A 16,697-nucleotide genomic window follows, 5' to 3' on the forward strand; every position below is an offset into this window, starting at 1 on the left:
GAAATATTTTATTGCAAAGTGACTGAAACCGAGTCAGAGGTTGAATACTTAGCAGGCAGACAGCAATGGCTTAGAGAAAAAGGAACAAGATTTTCTCTGTTGGGCTCCTCCAGCCTGGACAACAGGGAAAACTAAGTTTTTTAAACAGCATGCTGGATTCAGATGACTCTGGAAAGTTTTGTCTCAAAAATAAAATAGGCGAAGCATCCCCAAAGAAAAATGGCTGGGGAAATATGTCATCAGAACGGTATGGAAGCACATCAGAAACTGCCTATAGATTGCCCAAAGAAAACAGAACCAATTTTCTGAGAAGATTGCATAGAAATATTGAGTAGACCTAGCTTCATCTACTGCCTACAGAGTTCATTTGAAAATGTAATTAAAAAGACTGGGGATAGAGAATAAGAAAAGATAGGAGGCACAAAATGGTCCTTTACAGTTTCCTTGGAAGGTCACAGTCCACTTTATATAACACATTATGAAGCACAAGGTTACAGTGGGTTTTCAAAGACTTGGCTCTACTCCAGAAGTCTCTCTTTAATATTGTTTGCAAAATTTATACTAAAGGCAGATTTATGAACTCTGTTAGAGAACAAGTATTTCTCTTCTTATTCATAGAGAAGAACTTTATTATTTTGGTCCAGTTGCAAAATATAGCTTGAGTTTGACTGTAAATTCTCAGTTATATATGTAAGGCATTGTGTTTATTTAGAAATAATAAGGCTTCTAATTTCAAATCAGAAAATCCCAGGGTCATATAAGGACTTTTATCAGTTCCAGGTCTTATCCAGACCTTATGGAAGTTTCACGTCTGTAATTCTAAGTTAATGTGTTTAATCTTTCTGTGGTGTAAAAAGCACTGTTTATCACCTCTCTGCAGAGCTGAGGCCAGGATACTGGTTGAGAAAGCAGGTTCTAGAGTCAAACTACCTGAATTTGAGTTCTGGCTCTTCCACCTACTAGTGTTGAGACCTTGGGCAAGTTCTTAACCCTTCTGAGCCTCAGTTACCCCATCTGTAAATTGAGGATAATAATAGTTCCTACCTTGTAGGGGTGTGGTGAAGATTAAGTGAGATACTATATGTAAAGCATTTAGCACAGTGCTAGCATACGGGAAGAAGAATCAACCCTTACGCTCTTGCAGACAGTTAAGATACCAACACCGTAGAGTTTAGTTTTGTCCAGAATGAGCACGTAATGGCTGTAACCTATCTCTCCATATCCTAACCTCCTCTCCACTTTCCTTCCCCCAGCTCTCTGGGCCTCCCCTAGTTTCTCCATATTTAAGTGTTCTTCCTCTAACAAGCACAGAAGATTCTGGTCAATGCCAATTTTTTGAAAGAATTACCTGCTTTACTCTATGTCTTCACATATTGAGCATTTCTTACTTGAGTTCATTGAGGATTAATGCCCCACAGATCTTAACAGACAGAAAATAGAGAATGGATCCAAAAGACAGGAAACGGACTAACTGGGTAGCTGGAGGGATTGGGACAAAACAAAAAAAGAAACAAAGACTTGTGAAAGCAAATGAACCTGTAGCTGGTTCAGCTCCTTTTAGCCACAACTGTAGTGTTTCTCAGCATTGTTCCAGCCGGAGCATTGGTCCCCTGAGATGATTAGCAAACAAATGGTTTCTTGGTCAAAGGAGTTTGTCCAAAACGTTTCACACCATGTTTTCCTCTAGGAGTCTCAGTGCATGTTAACATAGTAAAAATTCTAAGAAGTACTGCAGTAAAGAAACCTGCTTTATTTTGCTTATCTCATATTATTGATCAATACATAACACTGACCAGTACATTTGGAGAAGGCTTCCACTATTGTTATTTTAGAACTGGGAAACAGGAATTCCCATAAATAATGAACAAATTTTGGGGCACTAATGAACCATGATAAAACTGACGGGAAGAAAAGTGGGACTAATATTTAGTGAGTGCCTATTAATGTATGCCAGAAATTACGCTAACTGCTTTAGAAATATTTGCTTTTTCCCGATAAGGTTAAAGTAGTGGTTTTTAAGTGGGAGGGATATTTACAGTGCTTTACGAAATAATGTCATGGCACATATTAGCAGTCCTTAAATGGGGACAAATAGCTCTTTAAGAAATGAAGGATCTTGAGAACTCACGTAGCCCATCTTCATGCCTAAGAGTATTGCTTTTGCACTCACTGAGAAATTTGGAGATTCTGGAGTCTCTCTACCCTCAGTTCCCTGGAATGTAGCATTGTATACAAACCTGTGAATAGTCCTAGTTCTGCCACGTATTGGATATGTAACCTTGGATAACATACTCCTCTGAGCCTGTGTCAATACTAGGAAAATAATAACATCTAACCTAAGTTTGTGAGGGTTTTACTTACAAAACATAAGCTCGTAATTGGTGCTCAAAAAAATGCCAATGCCTTAATCTACCATACTTATTCTTGCATCCATTGATGAAAATATTTTTCTCTTACACGATTACTAGAACAGATTCTATGAAGTCCATAAAATAATATGTACAATTTCTATTTTCAGCGTCTACCAACTGTGATTTGAAATGCTACCATTTTGTGTGTATGTACGTGTATTTGTGTGTTTGTAGAAACAGCATGTATTTAATACACTTCATAATGCAGTATATATAAAATTATATAAAATAGTTTATGTATTGTTAAAGAAAAGAACTATATTTTATTCTTTCTTTATATTCCCCAAGACATCTATCCCAGCATGGTCCCAGGTACACAGTATTTAGTTGTCTTGTGAAATAAATGAATGGAAATGATAGCGGTAAATTGCACTAAAATTGTATTATTTTATACAATATAATGTAACAAATGTAACTTAATAATAGGACACTTTGCAGTGGGGAGCAAGCCAGGATGGAGTCAGACTGTGATTTTTTAAATTTGGTGATAAATTTCTGATGCTTTAACAAACAGCATATGCTCACTGCTCAGTCTCAGCTAAGATGGGTACCAGAAAATTTGCTAACAAGACTCCTATGTTAGAGATAAGCATTATTTTATGAAACTCGATCTGTCTTCAGTTCTTTTGCAAGAAATTTGAATTTCCCTTCAAATAAATTGAATGTTAATATGTTTGATTTACTTCAACTCTTATTATTTTCTTTCTTCTCTATTTACTGTTTTTCACCCTCATGCAATAGAAAGTAAAAACCTACCTCTTTTCCTTTGTTGAAATGTTTACAAATCGTTAATAGTGAAACATGGAGAGGTGAAACTGGGGTCAGGATGGAGAGAATACTGCACAATAACAGCTATTAACTTTGTGCAGAGTAACAGGTCTTAATTTCAGTTCTAAGTGTAGGCAGATGCACAAACAACCATATAGTATGAGATTTCCCTTCCTTTCTTGTGCATATTTGCCCACATTGCCAGTGAGAATAAATTGTGGGAGAGAAATGTTTTTATACTTAAATGAATAAAAATAGGTAAAAATGAGATAGAGATTGAAAGACACTGATGACCATATTTTGGGTATATTTTCAGGTATTGTTAAGGGAAATGGCAAGTGACCTGAATTCAGGGCAACCAGACACATCCCAGTTGACCTGCCCCTTTCTACTATCATCCCCTCTCCCTTTTTAACCTCTTTTCTGTGTCCCTTTCTTTTTTTTTACGTACGTCTTGTTACTCAAACCTGGAATGTAGCATTGACTCCTTTATGATTTGAAAATAACGACAGGTTGCTGATACATTCAACACATGTAAATGTCCTCTGAGTCTTACCAGAGATTCCAGAGGGGAGGATGTGTAAAATAAACTGAAGAGTGATCTCTTGTAGGAATGGAATTCCGCAGTGGAGAAGCTGAAGAGTGAGGCACTGGGGATTCTGCTCTCCAAGGAGTATGTGGAGAAAGAACACCTACAGCTGTCTAACCAGAAACTGAATTGGCTTCAAGAGGAATTTGGTCGGCTCATGGTGGAAAGGAAAACCTGGTTAAAAAAGGCAAATGATTTTTTTAACAGCGCGAACAAGGTCAGTGTGAGGTGAAGCTGGTAATTTTAGGTCATCAGGGCAAACCAGTAAGAGACCCATGACTTCAACAGGCTGGAACACGTCACAGAAATCTCGACTCCACTTAGAGTTTCAAAATTGATGGCAGCAAAAAGGAGCTTTTAAAATATATTCCTACTCTGGCCATTATTTTGTACTCAAAACTAAGAGATTCTGTGCTTTGACATGTAAAAGGTCACTGGAAAAAAAAAAAAAAAAAAACAGGAGACTTTTATCTTAGAGCTCTCATTGTTCTGTTTGAGGTGGACATTTGTGCCAACATGGTAGTGTTTCTCCTGGAGGAATGGAATTATCATAAAATATATCAAGGTTAACCCAAAAAAAACCTTGAAACTTTTACCAAAAAAATCTTTCTCTTTTTAAAAATCCTCTTTCATTTATTAGGTGAAGATACATAAGTATTGCAGGCTTTTGGCACATGAACCATAAGGCTCTGGTTGACTGCCCTGCCTTGGTTTGCCTTTTTTTTTAAATTGGAGTATAGTTGATTTACAATGTTGTGTTAGTTTCAGGTGTACAGCAGAGTGATTCAGTTATACATACATATATATCTTTTTTTTCAGATTATTTTCCCTTATAGGTTATTAAAAAATACTGAATATAATTACCTGTGCTATACAGTAGGTCCTTGTTGGTTATCTGTTTTATATATAGTAGGGGGTATATGTTAATCCCAAACTCCTAATTTATCTCTCCCCACACACTTTAAATCAGCCAAAGGGAGATCTTGATTTGGACTGTTTCCAGGCCTTCTTGAGTGGGAGAAGTGCTCTATTTTCATTTAAGATTGATTGTAGCAGGTGGCTCTTACTGCGTGGTACTGTTCATGTGTTCACATCACTTGGGTATCTGAGGATGGCGGTAATGTTTGAAAAAATTTCTGCCTTTCCCAATTGAACATACACCTTCAAACTGCCTTATTGGAATTAATACCTTAAATTTCACTGATGTAAAACTCGGTAATGTGACAGAAAATGAATGGGAACCCACAGAGGGTAGGTATATTGTGATTTGAAGTAACAACATCAGCAATCTGAATACAGTGTCCTGGTAGGTATCAAAATTGTTACTTAATTTTGAATTTTTTACTAATGGGAAACTTGGAAAACTTGAATAGTAAAGTTCCAAAATAGAGGTGGTAGAATTATGGTAGGAAAAAAACACATGTCAAAGAAATATTTGTTCAAATTATTATTGTTTGGGATTTCTTTGTTTTAAGAGAAGAAACACATAGTTTCTGGATCTGTTGAGCTAAGTAAATGGTAAGTGCTGGTTAAATTTCTCTTCAATAGTCCTGATTTTGAATAAGAGATTTTTTTTTTTTTTTTTTTGCGGTACGCGGGCCTCTCACTGTTGTGGCCTCTCCCATTGCGGAGCACAGGCTCCGGACGCACAGGCTCAGCGGCCATGGCTCACCAGCCGCTCCGCGGCATGTGGGATCCTCCCGGACCAGGGCACAAACCCGTGTCCCCTGCATCGTCAGGCGGACTCTCAACCACTGCACCACCAGGGAAGCCCTGAATAAAAGATGTTTAAACTTACATTACACTCTCATTCTACAAAATGAGTGGGTCATCCCAGTTAGTTAATGCTGTTTCTAAGGAAAACAGTTATAGAACATGTTGCTATGATAAAATGCTTCCAGCATAAGCCCTATACATTATAGTCCTGCAAAATGGAGAATTTTTCTCTGTCTCATTCTCACTCCCTCACTCTTGCTTCCTCTGCTGTCATTATCTGGTAGCTTGCCAGGGAAATTTTTCTTTTTACATTATTCTTGGGCCTTGAAGGAGGAGGAATGATATCTCTTGCAATAGTAATTTTTTAAAAATTGAAGAACGGAGTGGTTACTTTTTAAAGCTTATATGATAATTAAGGTCAAATCCTAACAAATCCTGTTTCTTAACCCCAAACACTTGACTTCTAGTTCCCGTTTCATCATTTGAATGCCCATGGCATTCAAATTATAATTAGTTCAGTTGGGACATCCATACTATAGAATTCTTTGTAACCAAGTAGTACTTAGAAAGGTTTAGAATTTATTTTCCCTTGTCAAAGCATCAGGGAAATAATTTCCAACTCCAAATCTAAGAATTCAGTTTGAAAGATGATATATACTTTTACCTCAGCAAAAATGGAAGCTGGAGTTTGGAAAGTAGATGTTTAAATCATGACTCTTGAAATGAGTTATTTACCATATTATTAAGAAGCAATAAATGATGAAATAATATAGTAAATAAATCCGTTTAAATTAAAGAAGGAAATTCTTCTCAAGGCTTGTAAATGGCATTTTTCTTTTTGATTTATATTGTAGAATCTCCAAATTTTATAAAGTTACCATTTTACCCCATTCTGGGCATAACACTCATAAATAATCCTAGTTAAAATAAAGCACTGGATTTAAGGTATTAATATAAATTCAAAATCCCTTAAAATATTTTTTTCTAGTCTGAAAGTTTTGTTTTCACTAGTGAAGGAGTATTTTCAGTTTACATCTTCAATTTATCTCCAAAGCACTGAACTTTCCTTTTGAGAATTCACTTTATTGTGCCTTGAGAGCGCTGGGTTTTTCTGATTGTGATCGTCTACATCCTTGATGAAGCCATGCTGCCAACAGCTGTGAGGTGTCTGAGACTTTTCACCCAACTTTCCAGCCAGCAAAAGAGGTAACCAGAGTGTCAAATGTCACATCAGTTCCCCAAGTCCCAGTTCCCCAGGCATTCTTGACACACCAGTAAGATGGGTAGGAGCAGTGGAGACTCGCCCCACACATGCAAATAAGGATGTTAGCACTGTGAAAAAAAAGAGAGCGTCAGGGCTTTAAAAAAAGAAACGTACCTCGAAAACCAATTTCACTCTTGATAAATGGAATCATTTTTTAGCAAACAACGTCTTGTTCCAAATTTGTTAAAGCTAGGTCAATATTCTTCAATTTCTGTGTCAAATGCCAGTGTGAAAAAATGTTAGTGCCATGGGTAATATATGAATTAGTGAATGTAACAGCTTGAGTGTTTTTGCTCAGTAAAATGCAAAACATATGAGTTTTAAGATAACCTTTAACTTTTTAAAATTTGGTTAAAATAAAAAGAAATGAATGTCATAATCTCATCTGCAGAATGGACTACTGTTAGTATGTCTTCCGTATCATATTTATTTCTTTTTCATCCAGATTTTTATCGTATGTTTCTGGTATTTTCTGTTGCAATCATCTGGAAACCCTCCTCTTTTTCCCTTCTTTCCTTTTATTGTCACCTGTCCCTCTCTCTCTACCAATCCTATCAATATCTAGGGATATTGTTATTTACTAGAAAAAAGTCACAATAAGTTTTTAAATTGAAGTTGCTAAATAAGTAGTGTGGCAAATTTATGAGAATAATTACCCTTTTTCTTTACGGATTCATTTATTTAATAAATATTTATTGAGCAACTACTATGTGTCAGGGACTGTTCTAAATGCTGGAGATATAGCAGAGAATAAAACATACAAAAAAATCGATAAGCCAATGTAATTCCAATATGTGAAATTCAGTAAAACATAATTATCACCTAATTGTCCACATTGGCAAGAGTGCCCACTGCCTTTACTTTGTAGTTTCAGGAGTGAAATTGATTACCTTTTAATCCTGCTAGGGGTTAATGATTACCCAAAGCTCAAGAGTCTGTTTCTTACCTAGAGAATGTCTAGTCTTTGGCTTGAGGTGTGACCGTTTGTACCTGGAATGAGCAATAGGTGGCGATGTTAGCACATAGGACCTCAGGAGTAGTGTTGCTACTGATGCTTTTCTTGTCTTTTTTTTAAATTGAAGTATAGGTGATTTACAACATTATATTATTTTCAGGTGTACAACATAGTGATTCAGCGTTTTTGAAGACTATACTACATTTAAAGTTATTACAAAACAATGGCTATATTTGCCTGTGCTGTACAATATATCCTTGTTGCTTATCTGTTTTATACATAGTAGTTTGTATCTCTTAATTTCATATTCCTGTCTTGCCGGTCCCCCTCCATCTCCCCACTGGTAACCATTGGTTTTTTCCTCTGTATCTGTGAGTCTGCTTCTGTTTTGTTATATACATTCCTTTGCTTAACATTTTAGATTCCACATATAAGTGATAGCATACAGTATTTGTCTTTCTATCTCTGACTTATTTCACTAAGTATAGTACTCTCTGCATCCATCTACATTGATGAAAATGGCAGACTTTCATTCTTTTTATGGCTGAGTAGTATTCCATTATATATACATACCACATCTTCTTGATCCATTCATCTGTTGATGGACACTTAAGTTGCTTCCATATCTTGGATATTGTAAATAATGCTGCTATGAACATTAGGGTGTGTGAATTTTTTCAAAACACTGTTTTATTTTCTTTGGATATATACCCAGGAGTGGGATAGCTGGATCATGCAGTAGTTCTATTTTTAGTTTTTTACTATTTTTTTTACATCTTTATTGGAGTATAATTGCTTTAAAATGGTGTGTTAGTTTCTACTTTATAACAAAGTGAATCAGTTATACATATACATATGTTCCCATATCTCTTCCCTCTTGCATCTCCCTCCCTCCCACCCTCCCTATCCCACCCCTCTACGTGGTCACAAAGCACTGAGCTGATCTCCCTGTGCTATGCGGCTGCTTCCCACTAGCTAGCTGTTTTACGTTTGATAGTGTATATATGTCCAAGCCACTCTCTCACTTTGTCAGAGCTTACCCTTCCCCTTCCCCATATCCTCAAGTCCATTCTCTAGTAGGTCTGTGTCTTTATTCCTGTCTAAACCCTAGGTTCTTCATGACAATTTTTTTTCTTCAATTCCATATATATGTGTTAGCATACGGTATTTGTCTTTCTCTTTCTAACTTACTTCACTCTGTATGACAGACTCTAGGTCTATCCACCTCATTACAAATAGCTCAATTTCGTTTCTTTTTATGGCTGAGTAATATTCCATTGTATATATGTGCCACATCTTCTTTATCCATTCATCCAATGATGGACACTTAGGTTGTTTCCATCTCTGGGCTATTGTAAATAGAACTGCAATGAACATTTTGGTACATGACTCGTTTTGAATTATGGTTTTCTCAGGGTATATGCCCAGGAGTGGGATTGCTGGGTCATATGGTAGTTGTATTTGTAGTTTTTTAAGGAACCTCCATACTGTTCTCCATAGTGGCTGTACCAATTCACATTCCCACCAGCAGTGCAAGAGTGTTCCCTTTTCTCCACACCCTATCCAACATTTATCGTTTCTATACTTCTTGATGATGGTCATTCTGACTGGTGTGAGATGATATCTCATTGTAGTTCTGATTTGCATTTCCCTAATGGTTAATGATGTTGAGCATTCTTTCATGTGTTTGTTGGCAGTCTGTATATCTTCTTTGGAGAAATGTCAATTTAGGTCTTCTGCCCATTTTTGGATTGGGTTATTTGTTTTTTTGTTATTGAGCTGCATGAGCTGCTTGTAAATTTTGGAAATTAATCCTTTGTCAGTTGCTTCGTTTACAAATATTTTCTCCCATTCTGAGGGTTGTCTTTTGGTCGTGTTTATGGTTTCCTTTGCTGTGCAAAAGGTTTGAAGTTTCATTACGTCCCATTTGTTTATTTTTGCTTTTATTTCCATTTCTCTAGAAGGTGGGTCAAAAAGGATCTTGCTGTGATTTATGTCATAGAGTGTTCTGCCTATATTTTCCTCTAAGAGTTTGATAGTTTCTGACCTTACATTTAGGTCTTTAATCCATTTTGAGCTTATTTTTGTGTATGGTGTTAGGGAGTGATCTAATCTCATACTTTTACATGTACCTGTCCAGTTTTCCCAGCACCACTTATTAAAGAGGCTGTCCTTTCTCCACTGTACATTCCTGCCTCCTTTATCAAAGATAAGTTGACCATATGTGCGTGGGTTTATTTCTGAGCTTTCTATCCTGTTCCATTGATCTATCTTTCTGTTTTTGTGCCAGTACCATACTGTCTTGATTACTGTAGCTTTATAGTATAGTCTGAACTCAGGGAGCCTGATTCCTCCAGCTCCGTTTTTCATTCTCAAGATTGCTTTGGCTATTCGGGGTCTTTTGTGTTTCCATACAAATTGTGAAATTTTTTGTTCTAGTTCTGTGAAAAATGCCAGTGGTAGTTTGATAGGGATTGCATTGAATCTGTAGATTGCTTTGGGTAGTAGAGCCATTTTCACAATGTTGATTCTTCCAATCCAAGAACATGGTATATCCCTCCATCTATTTGTATCATCCTTAATTTCTTTCATTAGTGTCTTATAATTTTCTGCATACAAGTCTTTTATCTCCTTAAGTAGGTTTATTCCTAGATATTTTATTCTTTTTGTTGCAATGGTAAATGGGAGTGTTTTCTTGATTTCACTTTCAGATTTTTCATCATTAGTGTATAGGAATGCCAGAGATTTCTGTGCATTAATTTTGTATCCTGCTACTTTACCAAATTCATTGATTAGCTCTAGTAGTTTTCTGGTAGCATTTTTAGGATTCTCTATGTAGAGCATCATGTCATCTGCAAACAGTGACAGCTTTATGTCTTCTTTTCCGATTTGGATTCCTTTTATTTCCGTTTCCTCTCTGATTGCTATGGCTAAAACTGCCAAAACTATGTTGAATAAGAGTGGTGAGAGTGGGCAACCCTGTCTTGTTCCTCATCTTAGTGGAAATGGTTTCAGTTTTTCAACATTGAGGATGATGTTGGCTGTGGGTTTGTCATATATGGCCTTTATTATGTTCAGGTAACTTCCCTCTATGCCTACTTTTTGGAGGGTTTTTATCATAAATGGGTGTTGAATTCTGTCGAAAGCTTTCTCTGCATCTACTGAGATGACCATATGGTTTTTCTCCTTCAATTTGTTAATATGGTGTATCCCATTGATTGATTTGCGTATATTGAAGAATCGTTGCATTCCTGGAATAAACCCCACTTGATAATGGTGCATGATTCTTTTAATGTGCTGTTGGATTCTGTTTGCTAGTATTTTGTTGAGGATTTTTGCATGTATGTTCATCAGTGACATTGACCTTTCTTTGTGACATCCTTGTCTGGTTTTGGTATCAGGGTGATGGTGGCCTCATAGAATGAGTTTTGGAGTGTTCCTCCCTCTGCTATATTTTGGAAGAGTTTTAGAAGGATAGGTGTTAGCTCTTCTCTATATGTTTGATAGAATTTGCCTGTGAAGCCATCTGGTCCTGGGCTTTTGTTTGTTGGAAGATTTTTAATCACAGTTTCAATTTCAGTGCTTGTGATTGGTCTGTTCATATTTTCTATTTCTTCCTGATTCAATCTTGGCAGGTTGTGCATTTCTAAGAATTTCTCCATTTCTTCCAGGTTGTCCATTTTATTGGCATAGAGTTGCTTGTAGAAATCTCTCGTGATCTTTTGTATTTCTGCAGTGTCAGTTGTTACTTCTCCTTTTTCATTTCTAATTCTATCGATTTGAGTCTTCTCCCTTTTTTTCTTGATGAGTCTGGCTAATGGTTTATTAATTTTGTTTATCTTCTCAAAGAACCAGCTTTTAGTTTTATTGATCTTTGCTATTGTTTCCCTCATTTCTTTTTCATTTATTTTTGATCTGATCTTTATGATTTCTTTCCTTCTGCTAACTTTGGGGTTTTTTTATTCTTCTTTCTCTAATTGCTTTAGGTGCAAGTTTAAGTTCTTTATTTGAGATGTTTCCTGTTTCTTAAGGTAGTATTGTATTGCTATAAACTTCCCTCTTAGAACTGCTTTAGCTGCATCCCATAGGTTTTGGGTCGTTGTGTTTTCATTGTCATTTGTTTCTAGGTATTTTTTGATTTCCTCTTTGATTTCTTCAGTGATCACTTCGTTATTAAGTAGTGTATTGTTTAGCCTCCATGTGTTGGTATTTTTTACAGATATTTTCCTGTAATTTATATCTAGTCTCATAGCATAGTGGTTGGAAAAGATACTTGATACAATTTCAGTTTTCTTAAATTTACCAAGGCTTGATTTGTGACCCAAGATATGATCTATGCTGGAGAATGTTCCATGAGCACTTGAGAAAAATGTGTATTCTGTTGTTTTTGGATGGAATGTCCTATAAATATCAATTAAGTCCATCTTGTTTAATGTATCATTTAAAGCTTGTGTTTCCTTATTTATTTTCATTTTGGATGATCTGTCCATTGGTGAAAGTGGGGTGTTAAAGTCCCCTACTATGAATGTGTTACTTTAGATTTTCCCTTTTATGGCTGTTAGTATTTGCCTTATGTATTGAGGTGCTCCTATGTTAGGTGCATAAATATTTACAATTGTTATATCTTCTTCTTGGATCGATCCCTTGATCATTATGCAGTGTCCTTCTTTGTCTCTTCTAATAGTCTTTATTTTAAAGTCTATTTTGTCTGATATGAGAATTGCTACTCCAGCTTTCTTTTGGTTTCCATTTGCATGGAATATCATTTTCCATCCCCTCACTTTCAGTCTGTATGTGTCTCTAGGTCTGAAGTGGATCTCTTGGAGACAGCATATATATGGGTCTTGTTTTTGTATCCATTCAGCCAGTCTGTGTCTTTTGGTGGGAGCATTTAATCCATTTACTTTTAAGGTAATTATCGATATGTATGTTCCTATTCCCATTTTCTTGATTGTTTTGGGTTTGTTATTGTAGGTCTTTTCCTTCTCTTGTGTTTCTTGCCTAGAGAAGATCCTTTAGCTTTTCTTTTAAAGCTGGTTTGGTGGTGCTGAACTCTCTCAGCTTTTGCTTGTCTGTAAAGGTTTTAATTTCTCCATCAAATCTGAATGAGATCCTTGCTGGGTAGAGTAATCTTGGTTGCAGGTTTTTCTCCTTCAACACTTTCAATATGTCCTGCCACCCCCTTCTGGCTTGCAGAGTTTCTGCTGAAAGATCAGCTGTTAACCTTATGGGGATTCCCTTGTGTGTTATTTGTTGTTTTTCCCTTGCTGCTTTTAATATGTTTTCTTTGTATTTAATTTCTGACAGTTTGATTAATATGTGTCTTGGCGTGTTTCTCCTTGGATTTATCCTGTATGGGACTCTCTGTGCTTCCTGGACTTGATTAACTATTTCCTTTCCCATATTAGGGGAGTTTTCAACTATAATCTCTTCAAATATTTTCTCAGTCCCTTTCTTTTTCTCTTCTTCTTCTGGAACCCCTATAATTCAAATGGTGGTGCGTTTAATGTTGTCCCAGAGGTCTCTGAGACTGTCCTCAGTTCTTTTCATTCTTTTTTCTTTATTCTGCTCTGCAGTAGCTATTTCCACTACTTTATCTTCCAGGTTACTTATCTGTTCTTTTGCCTCAGTTATTCTGGTATTGATCCCTTCTAGAGTATTTTTTGTTTCATTTATTGTGTTGTTCATCATTGCTTGTTTCATCTTTAGTTCTTCTAGGTCCTTGTTAAATGTTTCTTGTATTTTCTCTATTCTATTTCCAAGATTTTGGATCATCTTTACTATCATTATTCTGAATTCTTTTTCAGGTGGACTGCCTATCTCCTCTTCATTTGTTAGGTCTGGTGGGTTTTTATCTTGCTCCTTCATCTGCTGTGTGTTTTTCTGTCTTCTCATTTTGTTTATCTTACTGTGTTTGGGGTCTCCTTTTTGCAGGCTGCAGGTTCGTAGTTCCCATTGTTTTTGGTGTGTGTCCCCAGTGTCTAAAGTTGGTTCAGTGGGTTGTGTAGGCTTCCTGGTGGAGGGGACTAGTGCCTGTGTTCTGGTGGATGAGGCTGGATCTTGTCTTTCTGGTGGGCAGGTCCACGTCTGGTGGTGTGTTTTGGGGTGTCTGTGGACTTATTATGATTTTAGGCAGCCTCTCTGCTAATGGGTGGGGTTGTGTTCCTGTCTTGCTCTTTGTTTGGCATAGGGTGTCTAACACTGTAGCTTGCTGGTCGTTGAGTGAAGCTGGGTGTTGGTGTTGAGATGGAGATCTCTGGGAGATTTTTGCCGTTTGATATTACGTGGAGCTGGGAGGTCTCTTGTGGACCAGTGTCCTGAAGTTGGCTCTCCCACCTCAGAGGCACAGCACTGACTCCTGGCTGCAGCACCAAGAGCCTTTCATCCACACGGCTCAGAATAAAAGGGAGAAAAAGTAGAAAGAGGATGAAATAAAATAAAGAGAAAATAAAGTTATTAAAATAAAATAATTATTAAGAAAAAAAATTTTTTTAAGTAAAAAAACAAACAAAAAAACGGATGGATAGAACCCTAGGACAAATGGTGAAAGCAAAGCTATACAGACAAAATCTCACACAGAAGCATACACATACACACTCACAAAAAGAGGAAAAGGGGAAGAAATCATAAATCTTGCTCTCAAAGTCCACCTCCTCAATTTGGGTGATTCCTGTCTATTCATGTATTTCACAGATGCAGGGTATATCAAATTCATTGTGGAGATTTAATCCGCTGCTCCTGAGGCTGCTGGGAGAGATTTCTCTTTCTCTTCTTTGTTTGCACAGCTTCCGGGGTTCAGCTTTGGATTTGGCCCCACCTCTGCATGTAGGTCACCGGAGGGCGTCTGTTCTTCGCTCAGACAGGACGGGGTTAAAGGAGCCGCTGATTCGGGGGCTCTGGCTCACTCAGGCAGGGGCGGGAGGGAGGGTCATGGAGTGCGGGGTGGGCCTGCGGTGACAGAAGCCGGTTATGACGTTGTACCAGCCTGAGGCGCGCCGTGCGTTCTCCCGGGGAAGTTGTCCCTGGATCCCGGGACCCTGGCAGTGGCTGGCTGCACAGGCTCCCCGGAAGTGGGGTGTGGATAGTGACCTGTGCTTGCACACAGGCTTCTTGGTGGCGGCAGCAGCAGCCTTAGCGTCTCATGCCCGTCTCTGGGGTCCACGCTGTTACCCGCGGCTCTCGCATCCGTCTCTGGAGCTCCTTTAAGCAGCGGTCTTAATCCCCTCTCCTCGCGCACCAGGAAACAAGGAGGGAAGAAAAACTCTCTTGCCTCTTCGGCAGGTCCAGACTTTTCCCCGGACTCCGTCCCGGCTAGCCGTGGTGCACTAACCCCCTGCAGGCTGTGTTCACGCCGCCAACCCCAGTCCTCTCTCTGCGCTCCGACCAAAGCCCGAGCCTCAGCTCCCAGCCCCGCCCGCCCCGGTGGGGGAGCAGACAAGCCTCTCGGGCTGGTGAGTGCCGGTCGGCCCTGATCCTCTGTGTGGGAGTCTCTCTGCTTTGCCGTCCGCACCCCTGTTGCTGTGCTCTCCTCCACGGCTCCGAAGCTTTCCCCCTACGCTACCCGCAGTCTCCGCCCGCGAAGGGGCTTCCTAGTGTGTGGAAACCTTTCCTCCTTCACAGCTCCCTCCCACTGGTGCAGGTCCCATCCCTATTCTTTTGTCTCTGTTTATTCCTTTTTTCTTTTGCCCTACCCAGGTACATGGGGGAGTTTCTTGCCTTTTGGGAGGTCTGAGGTCTTCTGCCAGCGTTCAGTAGGTGTTCTGTAGGAGCTGTTCCACGTATAGATGTATTTCTGATGTATCTGTGGGGAGGCAGGTGATCTCCGCGTCTTACTCTTCTGCCATCTTCTATTTTTAGTTTTTTGAGGAACCCTCCATACTGTTTTCCATAGTGGCTGCACCAGTTTACATTCCCACAAACAGTGCACAGGAGTTCCCTTTTCTCCACATCCTCACCAACTTTTGTTATTTGTGGCCTTTTTGATGATGGCCATTTGAACAGGTTTGAGGTGATATCTCATTGTAGTTTTGATTTGCATTTCTCTGATGATTAGGGATGTTGAGCATCTTTTCATGTGCCTGTTGGCCATCTGTATGTCTTCTTTGGAAAAATGTATATTCAGGTCTTCTGCCCATTTATTATCAGATTATTTTGATATTGAATTATATCAGCTGTTTATGTATTTTGGATGTGAATCTCATATCGATCATATCGTTTCCAAATTCAGTAAGTTGCCTTTTTCTATTGTTGATGGTTTCCTTTTCTGTGTAAAAGTTTTTAAGTTTAATTAGGTCCCAATTTGGTTGTTTTTTTTTTTTTTTTTTTTTTTTTGCTTTTGTTTCCTTTGCCTTTGGAGACAGATCCAAAACATTATTGCTATGATTTATGTCAAAGAGTGTTCTGCCTATGTTCTCTTCCAGGAGTTTTATGATTTCAGGTCATACATTTAGGTCTTTAATCCATTTTGATTTTATTTTTGTATATGGTGTGAGGAAATGTTCTAATCTCATTCTTTTGCATGCAGCTGTTTAGTTTTCCCAGCACCACTTATTAAAGAGACTGTCTTTTATCCACTGTATATTCTTGTCTCCATTGTTGTAGATTAATTGACCATCGGTGTGTGGGTTTATTTCTGGGCTTTCTATTCTGTTCCATTGATCTATGTATCTGTTTTTGTGCTAGTATCATGCTGTTTTGATTACGCAGCTTTGTAACATGTAGTCCGAATCAGGGAGCATGATATTTCCAGCTTTGTTCTTTTTTCTCAAGATTTCTTTGGCAATTCAGGGTCTTTTGTGGTTTCGTATAAATTTTAGGATTATTTGTTCTAGTTCTGTGAAGAATGTCATATTGATTACATTAAATCTGTAGATTGCCTTGGGTAGTATAGACATTTTAATAATATTAATTCCTCCAATCCAAGAAAATGGAATGTCTTTCCATTTCTTTGTAGCATCTTCAATTTCCTTTATCAGTGTTTCGTAGTTTTCAGAG

The 16,697-nt window shown here is 38.0% G+C and overlaps 1 protein-coding gene across 6 annotated transcripts in view; it reads left to right on the forward strand.

Moving 5' to 3' along the window:
- Positions 1-16,697, forward strand: part of CCDC141 (coiled-coil domain containing 141) — a 219,180-nt gene that overhangs the window by 107,203 nt on the left and 95,280 nt on the right. For all 6 annotated transcript variants that reach the window (XR_009520139.1, XR_009520140.1, XM_060016516.1 and 3 more), the window contains exon 9: positions 3,791-3,985. Coding sequence is in view for 4 of the 6 variants with exons in the window: in XM_060016516.1 (XP_059872499.1) it covers positions 3,791-3,985 (195 nt within the window). In the remaining 2 variants the exon portion in view is untranslated. The remainder of the gene's footprint in view (positions 1-3,790; positions 3,986-16,697) is intronic.

Source organism: Delphinus delphis, chromosome 7, assembly GCF_949987515.2.
Source record: "Delphinus delphis chromosome 7, mDelDel1.2, whole genome shotgun sequence".
In the NCBI taxonomy this organism is placed as follows: domain Eukaryota; kingdom Metazoa; phylum Chordata; class Mammalia; order Artiodactyla; family Delphinidae; genus Delphinus; species Delphinus delphis.